The 10,741-nt window shown below is 39.7% G+C and overlaps 1 protein-coding gene across 1 annotated transcript in view; it reads right to left on the reverse strand.

The window, feature by feature from the left end:
- Positions 1-10,741, reverse strand: part of sema3c (sema domain, immunoglobulin domain (Ig), short basic domain, secreted, (semaphorin) 3C) — a 68,531-nt gene that overhangs the window by 57,303 nt on the left and 487 nt on the right. Inside the window, exon 2 of the mRNA XM_058416820.1 lies at positions 5,052-5,167. Coding sequence (XP_058272803.1) covers positions 5,052-5,157 — 106 coding nt within the window. The 5' untranslated portion in view covers positions 5,158-5,167. The remainder of the gene's footprint in view (positions 1-5,051; positions 5,168-10,741) is intronic.

Genomic DNA, 10,741 nt, shown 5'->3' on the forward strand with positions numbered 1-10,741 from the left:
TAAAAAAAATCTTTAGGTCCAAAATCCTAACCTTTTAAAATTTTCCATCCAGAACATTCTACAAACTCTTTAAGAACTCTTTTATTTCATGTTCATTCTGACAGCAGCTTTACATTACTGCTCTCCTCTGATACGCTGTCGTTTCTATAGCAACAGTTTATTCACACTGGAGTACAACACACTCATTCTGTGCTTCCCCGGTTTGGACGGTTTCACATTAAAACCTAAACGAATAACGTCCAGGAATCATTTCTGGAGTGAAAAGTTCCCCACAGCTGGAGCTGAAAGCTTCCTGTACTGCAGCGAGTCCGGAGGAAATCGAGCACCAGCGCCAGAATCCAGGTCTCGGCTTATTCACGCTCTTCAACTTCACACCTGAGTCAACAGAAGTGCTTCATCACGGCTTGATCTGGGTGTGTTAGAGACATGCCGAACCCGTGAGTGAAGCTGGACCCAAAGCGCTGGACATGATATTTATTAACTAAACAGACCTGAAGACAAAAGGACCAGAACTGATCCAGGTACTAAAGCCAAGTTCATAACAAAGAATTCAGTTCAAACTAATCCAAATTCCAGAATCTGGGAGACATCCAAACACACACACACACACACACATACACACACACACACACACAGTACCTTACCACAGCACGGCTGAATTCATTACTATTTCCTTCAGTTTTGTACTACTGTGATTATTACCCATAATGCACTGCAAACCCAGCATTCTAGTTGGTTACTAAATCCTAGATGTTTATATATTTAAGTAAGGAGTCTCCAGTGTCACTCGGTAAGAGTCAGAGGAATAAATAATAAATATATGAATCATCATTTAGTCCAAATGAGTAAGAAGAGAAAGAGATTCAGATCATCAGTGATGCTGAATAAATCAACCAAGTTAAGCACACACACACACACAGCTCAGATGTTTCCACGAAGTGGTTTATGCAAATTCCTGCAAAGCTAATAAGCGAGCGAGTCCACACAGAGAGCAGGACGTCTAACTGGCCTTAAAAACACACAGCTCAGCATTACGAGCATGTTCAAACCAAACATCGCTCTCGTCTGGCTGCGTCTGGACTGTTATTACACTTTGACCAAAGACCCACTCCTTTTAATGATGGACTGTTCAAATATTTGGGCTTAGCCTCATTACCGCTGCTGTTATTCACATAGAAAACCCATCCTGAGGACCTGACCCCAGATGAGGTGGTGTAATGGTCACGTCCCATTGGCTTAGATCTTCTCTGGAAGGTTTCACTTAAACACAACGCAAATATGATACAATAACATATGATATGAGATGATATGGTAGGATACCAGGTGAGGGCGGGTATGAGGACAGGTATGAGGACGGGTATGAGGATAGGTATGAGGACAGGTATGAAGAGAGTTATGAGGACAGGTATGATGATGGGTATGAGGATAGGTTTGAGGACAGGTATGAGGACGGGTATGAAGAGAGTGATGAGGACAGGTATGAGGACAGGTATGGGGACGGGTATGAGGACAGGTATGAGGACGGGTATGGGGACGGGTATGAGGATAGGTATGAGGACGGGTATGAGGACAGGTATGAGAACGGGTATGAGGACAGGTATGAAGGCAGGTACAGGTATAAAGAGAGGTATGAGGACGGGTATGAGGACAGGCATGAGGACAGATATGAAGGCAGGTACAGGTATAAAGAGAGGTATGAGGACAGGTAAGAGGACAGGCATGAGGACAGATATGAAGGCAGGTACAGGTATAAAGAGAGGTATGAGGACAGGTCAGAGGACAGGCATGAGGACAGATATGAAGGCAGGTACAGGTATAAAGAGATGTATGAGGACAGGAATATATGAAATAGAGCAAAACAGAACAGAACAGAAGCCTTTATTTGTCACATGTACATTACAGCACAGGGAAATTCTTTCTCTGCATATATCAGCTTTATGGACAATGGGGTCAGCACGCAGGGTCAGCCATGATAAAACAAACCTGGAGCAGTGACGGTTAAGGGCCTTGCTCAAGGGCCCAACAGTGGCAGCTTGGCAGTGCTAGGGCTTGAACCCCGATCCTCCATTCAACACTTGATGAATTTGACTCAGTCATTGTTGTTGCATCATCACTTCTGTAAACTCCAGTTTGTCTTCCAGTCCTACAGACCTGCTGATGACACTACCATCACATCAGATACTCCGGATATGGAGATGACTTCACCATTACAGGATTAATCTCAGGCAACAACAAATCCTGCTGTCAGGATCTGATCCCTGCCATAACATGGAGTGAGAGCAATGACCTCATTCTCTTCATCTCCAAAACCCAGGAGCTGATCATAGCTGAGTTCCTCAAATCCTCAACCACAAGGATCCTGTAGGTGATTGGTTGATTTTCAATAACCATCACAGACTCATTTAAATTCCTGAGTACAAACATCAGCAGCGTGCTAACTGGGAACATGAGTATCACCTCCATCATCATGAAGGCCCAACAGAGACTCTACTCTCTCTGCAGAAAGCAGCTGCTGATACTTCTCCTGATCCTCACACCCTGTTACTGTCTGAGACACAGACGCCCACATCAAGAGGAAGCTGAAGGTGTTGTGTGTAAAACCTCAGACCTGATCAGCAGCAGAGCAGCTACAGTACAACAGGAAGAGAGCTCTGACTCCTCCCACCCAGCATGTGTTATACTTCAGCTCCTCCCACCCAGCATATCATACTTTATCTCCTCCCACCCAGCATATCATACTTTATCTCCTCCCACCCAGCATGTGTAATACTTTATCTCCTCCCATCCAGCATGTGTAATACTTTATCTCCTCCCATCCAGCATGTGTTATACTTTATCTCCTCCCATCCAGCATGTGTTATACTTCAGCTCCTCCCACCCAGCATGTGTTATACTTTATCTCCTCCTAACCAGCATGTGTTATATTTCAGCTCCTCCCATCCAGCATGTGTTATACTTCAGCTCCTCCCACCCAGCACATGTTATACTTTATCTCCTCCCATCCAGCATGTGTTATACTTCAGCTCCTCCCACCCAGCACGTTATACTTTATCTCCTCCCATCCAGCATGTGTTATACTTCAGCTCCTCCCACCCAGCACATGTTATACTTTATCTCCTCCCACCCAGCATGTGTTATACTTGAGCTCCTCCCACCCAGCACATGTTATACTTTATCTCCTCCCACCCAGCATGTCATACTTCAGCTCCTCCCACCAAGCATATCATACTTCAGCTCCTTCCACCCAGCACATCATACTTCAGCTCCTCCCACCCAGCACATCATACTTCTGCTCCTCCCACCCAGCACAAGTCATACTTCATCTCCTTCCACCCAGCACGTGTCAATCTTCAGGCCCTCCCACCCAGCGTGTGTCATTTTCAGCTCCTCCCACCCAGCACGTGTTATACTTCATCTCCTCCCACCCAACATGTGTCATTTTTCAGGCCCTCCCTCCCACCATGTGTCATATTTTATCTCCTCCCACCCAGCGCGTGACTTCAGCCCCTTAAAACCCAGCATGTGTTATTCTTCAGCCCCTCCCAGCCAGCATGTGTCAAATTCAGCTCCTCCCACACAGCAGTGAATAAAGACAGGACATTTTTAGGACTTAACCAAAAATGATCATCATAACCCATAATTCCAAAAATGAAAAATGTGTGCAAAGACAAAGCCGAGACACGTGACTACAGGGCTACAAGACCAAAGAAATATAAAAACAAGCTAATCAGATGCTAAGAGAAATGCTGGGAACAGGTGCACAGATTAGGTAACAAACCAGAACCAGAACTCACTTAGTGACAGAATCAACTGTAATAAAGCATGAGAGCAGGTGATGAGAATGTCAGGGGATGAACCTCAACCTGAGAAGAAGAATTCCTGACAAAAATGATTCAGTCTACAGCATGGCTTTTTTTTCTTGGCTTGTGTCTGTACAGGTGTTCATCATGTACTTGGAAAAAAATGCAATAATTACGATCACGTTACTAAAGTCAGGTGAACGCCCTGCGCAATTTATTGCCAAAACTGATATTATTGTGTCCTCGACGTCTGCCAGGTTCAAATTCCTCGAGGGTGAGAACTTTCCTTGGCTTAGGAACTGATCCTGAATCTCAGGAATTCTCTCCGAGGAAAGAGCGATAGATGAATTTCACTCTGTATCACTTCCTCCAGCGTTCCAGAGTTCAGAACTTTCCATCCAGGTTTTCTAGTATTTAGCCCTGAGTTTATTATTCAGTTATAACACCATCCAGAGCCGGGTCACGGGGGCAGCAGTCTAAACAGGGATGCCCTAGACACTTCCTCCAACTCTTCCGGGGGGATTCCGAAGCGTTCCCGGGTCAGCCGAGAGACATAGTCCCTCCAGCGTGTCCTGGGTCTTCCCCATCGTCTCTTCCCGGTGAGGCATTCCCGGAACACCGTCCCAGGGAGACGTGCAGGAGGCATCCAAAAGCGGGAGACAATGACATGACATGACATGACACCATCATTAAGGATCAGTTCCTCTTCAGAACATCACTAGAGGAAGATGGAACTACTACAAGTCCTAGGTTTCTGTGTTAAAAAATCATCATGGACTCGAACAGGAGCTGAGCCATTCATCTGTTCCACACCATAAAACAGATGGAGAATGAAAGCAGCCCCTGTGCCAGATTCGGAGCAGATATCAGACGCAGTAGGAAGCCTGAGATGCTTGAAAACATGCCATTTGTTCCACATTAGTAGAGAATCAGAGGAAAATCTCCAGCGCAGTATTGAGGTGGAGGCTGGAGATCATCATCACAGAGACACAGAGATGTTCAGAAGAACCTCCACAACTAGACACTTCATTTAAACATGGTGAGGAGCTAAACTAGCAACAGGTCTATAATTAGTTACCATGGCAACAGGTACAGACTATAAGATGACATGTTATAGAATCATCGACCTTGTACAACGTGATCTATAGGTCTTCGTATTGCTATGCCAAAATATTCCTCTCAGAAAATAGAGGAAGTGACCTCATGCTAATAGGAAGTGAGCTTCTCTGTACAGAGAGAAGGAAATCTTACCTTGAAAGGGGAGGAAGACTCTGGGCATCGGAGGAGAGAGAGAGGAGATGAAGGAGATGAAGAGGAGGAGGAGGAGGGGAACCTCCAACCCCGGTGATCTTCCCATGACCTCTGACCTGGAAGCACAGAATTCAAATAGTAATTAAAGAAGAAACAGAAAAGATTTGATTATTATATTTAGCTTTTCTTTTCTACGTGTTTAATTTTTTTTTTTTTAATCACATTAATATATTATGTTTACAGTTTGAAGGTTTTTTTGGAGATTTTATGTATATGTAATAATATTTTAAAAAGCAGTTATAATTTATTCTTGCATTTTTATCTTTTAATTATATTAATATTTAATTCGTAGCTGCTTATCTTGTTGTTAAAAAATCATATTTTGATTTATTAATATATGTAATAAGTTTATCTTTGTTAAATCAAAGAGGATAGACCTTTTCATATTTTTTACTTTTTAGCTTATATTTTTCATAATCCTATTTTAGTTAAACATATTTATTTTTCTTCTTTCTAAAAACATATTTAAATGTTTTTAAACAAAATGTTTTATTATGAATTATACTAAAACAATTAAAAAATAATAAGTTTATAATAATTATAAATAAAATAATAATATTTATTATTTATTATAAATTATAAACAGTATATAATAATTATATTATTTATATTAAAATAATTAATTATATACTATTTATTTAATTATATTATTATATTATTGTATTATATTTTATATTATAGAATGTATCTTTTATTATTATACAGTATTTAGATATGTATTATGTATTACTTGTATTTCATTATTTATAAATATAATTTTCAAATCATAACAAAAAATGTTATCTATGTATTTTAGTGAATGATGTGAAAGATGTATTTATATTTTTTGTTCAAAAACATTTTTAAAATTATATTTCTGTGATATAAAATCTAATGTACGCTACAGATACGATGCTCCGAGTGACCCTCCGAGTGGAGATCTGAAAAGTTTCTCAGTTGCGATGAGGAAACGGCTGTGAAACTGCAGAGAGGTGTTTAAAGTGAGATTAGAGACGCAGCTCTAACGCAGTCCTCTCATGTGTTCTGCTGATCCTCACCTCCAGCTCCATAATGAAGGATCTGGCAGAAATATCCGTGTTATAAATATTATCCTGTGACTGTGTGATATTTAAAGAGTCTGTTAACAATCAGCCATTGTCCACTGTGTGCTCACACACACACACACACACACACAGAGTCAGGCACTGGAAATAAGACTCGTGTAATATGTATAAAGAAGAAGCAGAGAAGCATAACGTTCCTGTGGGATCAAAGAAACCGGTGTGTTTACTTTCATCTAACAAAGGAAGAGAACACACTCACACACACACACACACACTCACACACTCACACACACACTTACACACATCCTTACACACTCTCTTTAAGCCATTAGAGCACAACAGCACCTAAATAATACATATAGATATAGAGAAGTTCACTTTCTGTAAGTAAGTTTATAAAAGTGTGTGTGTGTGTGGGTGTGTGTGCGGTGTGTGAGGACATCTTTCCTCATACCTAATACATGAAGCATGTAAATGATTCATACACACTCTGCAGAGGACATTAAACAATCTGACGTCAATCAACTTCGAAAAAACTTTTGTGTGACATTTTGAAATATAAAAAAGTAAAAAATCATTTAAAAAATACAAAAATATATCCATTCTTTAAAAAATGATTTTGTTTTTTGTTATTATTTATTTGTTTGTTTAAGAAAAACGTAACTACATAAAAATTAAGAAATAATACAGAATCACAGCTCAGTCTGAGTGAACAGTCTGAGTGGGCGGGGTCTAATATTCTAATGAGCATGCTTGATTGACAAGTGTCTGTCCAATAAAATATAAGTGTCATATTAAACATTCACCCAAAGTCTGAATGAAAAGAAAGAACACATGGAATCATGTCACAAGCAGCAGCTGAGCAGTCCTGGTGGGTGTGGCCTAATATTCTAATGAGCTTGACTGACAGCCAGCTTTATGAGACTCCCTTAGCAACATCCAGATATAGCGCTATACCAAAAGCTATTCTCGCTAGGTTAGCGTTCACTCATAAAATCTGTTTTCACTTACAGGATTAAATTTATTCACAAAATTAGCTTCCTCGTGCTAGATTAGCTTTTTCTTGCTAAGTTATCTTCCTGACGCTATTAGCTATTAGCTTTCTCACTGTTGGCCTTCTCTCACTAAACTATATTACTCTCACTACGTTAGCCTTCTCTCACTAGATTAGATTTCTCACACTAGATAAATTTCCTCTCGCTAGATTAGCTTTCTCTCGCTAGGCTACCTTTCTCTCACTAGATTATCTTTCCCTCAGTAGATTAGCTTTGTCTTGCTAAGTTACCTTTCTCTCACTAGATTACCTTTCTCTCAGTTGATTAGCTTTCTCTCACTAAACTAGCTTACTCTCAATATGTTAGCCTTCTCTCCCTAGATTAAATTTCTGTTTCTAGATTAGCTTTATCTTTCTAGGTTACCTTCCTCTCATTATGCTAGCTTTCAATCAATAGGCAAGCTTCCTCTCACTAGATTAGCCTTCACATGCTATTTTCTCAGACTGCTGATGACAGACTGTTTAATTGTAATAAAAGCTGTAAGGGCGGGACAACCTTAGGGGCAGGGCTAGTCATTAACCCCACCCACTTCATGGAGATTTATATTAGCACCTGTCTGATGTGTGTGGTGATGTGAGACCTGTTCAGTATCAGTTACAGGTAACCTGTGTGTGTGTGTGAATGAAATATAATATAAGCAGTTGGTGATTTCTTACTTTAAACACACACACACACACACACACACATCTGCTAAAGGCATCAGTGTGTTAAAATTGATACAGCTGCACTGAAAGTGTGTGACCCGAGATTACGGAGATTAATCCTGACCTTTACACGTCACACTGTGACCTCGACTGCTCTGTAACACACCACCACCTCGTCTCCTCCACAACCTCGTCTCCACCACCACCTCGTCTCCTCCACCACCTCGTCTCCACCACCACCTCGTCTCCACCACCACCTCGTCTCATCTACAACCTCAAGTCCACCACCACCGCATCTCCACCACCACCTCGTCTCCTCCACCACCTCGTCTCCTCCACAACCTCAAGTCCACCACCACCGCATCTCCACCACCACCTCGTCTATGCTTATTACACAGCAGAGCCGTTTTAAATTGCTAATTACATGGTTTTGCTGATGAGTTTGTTTTGTTTGCTAGGTTAGCTTTGCTCACAAATTTTATTTATTCATTAGATTCGTGTTTGCTGCTAGGTTAGCTGTTTGCTAGCTAGTTTGCTGGTTTGCTTTTGCCAGATTTTGCTAAATAGTTTTTCATTCAGATTAGCTTTTAAATTGTTTGTTTTCGCATATTATATTAGCTTTGATTAGCTTTCAGCTAGCTTGAACCAGCTTCCTGTCACTCTTAGCTGTTGTTTGCTAGGTCACTTACACTCAAAGAGAGGTTTTGGGTGTGAACTTGTGTTTTTATTATAAGCCGTGTGGGCATGGTGAACGATATAAGCATTGTGATTAGTGAGGGTGGAGCCTACTCAAGACTAACCCCGCCCATTTTACATGAAACAGGAGGAAAGAAGTGGTTAAAGAGTTAAAGAAAAACATTTAAAAAATTGTGTTGTGTGTTTTGTTTTAGGTCTCTGGTATTCTTCACACTTTAGAGGTTCCTCCGGGGTTCTGTGTATAGTTAACGGTTCTAGAATGTTTTTTTGTTTAAGAGGTTCTACTTGGAACATTTTGTGAAACTGCGCACTTTTACAACAAAAAAAAACACTTTAGTGCGCTCGATTAAATCTTTTTTCATAATGAGTTTTATATTCTATTCACACCACCACTTGGCACGGAGACACACACACACACACAGACACACACACACACAGACACACACACACACACACACACACACACACACAGACACACACACACAGAGGAAATAGATGTGTGACTGGGACATATGGAAAGAATCACTATAAATTGCAAATTTTTTCTTATTGAATTCTGAATAGTTCCAATCTTCCTTTTTATACGAATGGAATAAACCGTAAAACACTAACACAACCCCCCCCCCCCACACACACACACACACACACACACACACACACAGAGCCTAAATTAACACAGCATCAACTTACAGTGAGTCAATGTGGTGTAAGAGAAAAAAATCAACATTGCTCATGTTCAACAAATCAACATTGTTAATTATTTAATCTATTAAATTGTTGATTAATTAACTAATTAACACAATAAGCCATTTTATGAAATGTAACTTTAGCATATCCATGTTGTGACTGCTGTTTTATTCTAAAGAACTTCAAAGTGTTATTGCATCATTACATAAAGGAGCCAATCAATGTCCAGTATGCAAATGATTTCCTTTATACAGTGTTACAAGTAGGAGAAGTGGGTGGGGCATGTCTATTTTTAGGGTTAGAAGTGAATAAATAGAATATATAACCACTAAGAGTTATTGCCTCACTACATTTAAGAGCCAATCAAATTCCAGTATGCAAATAAAGCCCATGATACAAAGTTAAGAGCAGGACAAACAGGACAGGGCATGTAATTATCATAGCATTTATCATCCTTAGTAAAAGAAAATAATTTTAGTAACTAGAATTGATTAATGTATTCATATTGTAGCATAATTGTATGATATAAATTCACACCTTGAATTGGGCGGGCCACATTTAAATAAATAAATGTTACCATAATGTTTCAGGAAGGACAGAATAATAATCAATGAATATTTACTCAAGTAAACATAGAGACAAGATTGTAGTGTGAGATTGTAGTGTAGAGCTCAAAAAATAAGAGCCAATCAGATTCCAGTATCCAAATACAGTCCATGCTACAGTATAAAAGGGGCGGGGTTTGTAACATAAAATGGGGATGTTTCCCATTTGAAAAAAGTGAGTCAGTGTCTGAACTGTACCCTTTAAATTTGTGAAACATACAAGCCAGTGAAAACAAAGAGGGTGGGGCTAAAAGTCTCGTGTTTATATTTTCTTAAAGTTTCTCAAGAAAAGTACAAATAAATATAAAAAAATAAAAACTATGTAGCTAACATTACCACCATGTTTTTGAGATTACACTGTGGCTCAATCATGTAATGCAAGAACCAATCAGATTCCAGTATGCAAATCATGTTCTCACAAACATGTAACAAGCAAGCGAAAAGGGGAGGGGCTTGGAATGTTGGGGGCGTCTTCTAATCATTTTTCATAGCCGAACCGACACTTTACAAATTTCAGTAACAGAGCAGCCAACAGAAAGCAAGAATTTTTTGAAAAGAAATGTTAATAATTCAACTCCAACCCTGAAAAAACCTTAAAAATAACAAACAAACAAATAAACCCTTGTGTTTGTGTTCAGTAAAATATCACATCGCAACAAACACAACAAGCTGAAATTTCACTCTGGTATTGGACGGATAACCACTAAGAGTTATTGCATCATAAAACATAAAACAGCCAATCATATTGCGATATGCAAATATGCAAATATGCAAAAGGAAGGAGGTAAAGTGGGCGGGGCATGTAGGTATAGTTTAAAACTTGTATATTTATTCAATTAGCAATTCATGATAAGGTAAAAGTTTTGCATGAAGTTTTAACATTTGTTAAATTGTAATAAA

The sequence above is a fragment of the Hemibagrus wyckioides genome, linkage group LG19 (assembly GCF_019097595.1).
Source record: "Hemibagrus wyckioides isolate EC202008001 linkage group LG19, SWU_Hwy_1.0, whole genome shotgun sequence".
Classification (NCBI taxonomy): domain Eukaryota; kingdom Metazoa; phylum Chordata; class Actinopteri; order Siluriformes; family Bagridae; genus Hemibagrus; species Hemibagrus wyckioides.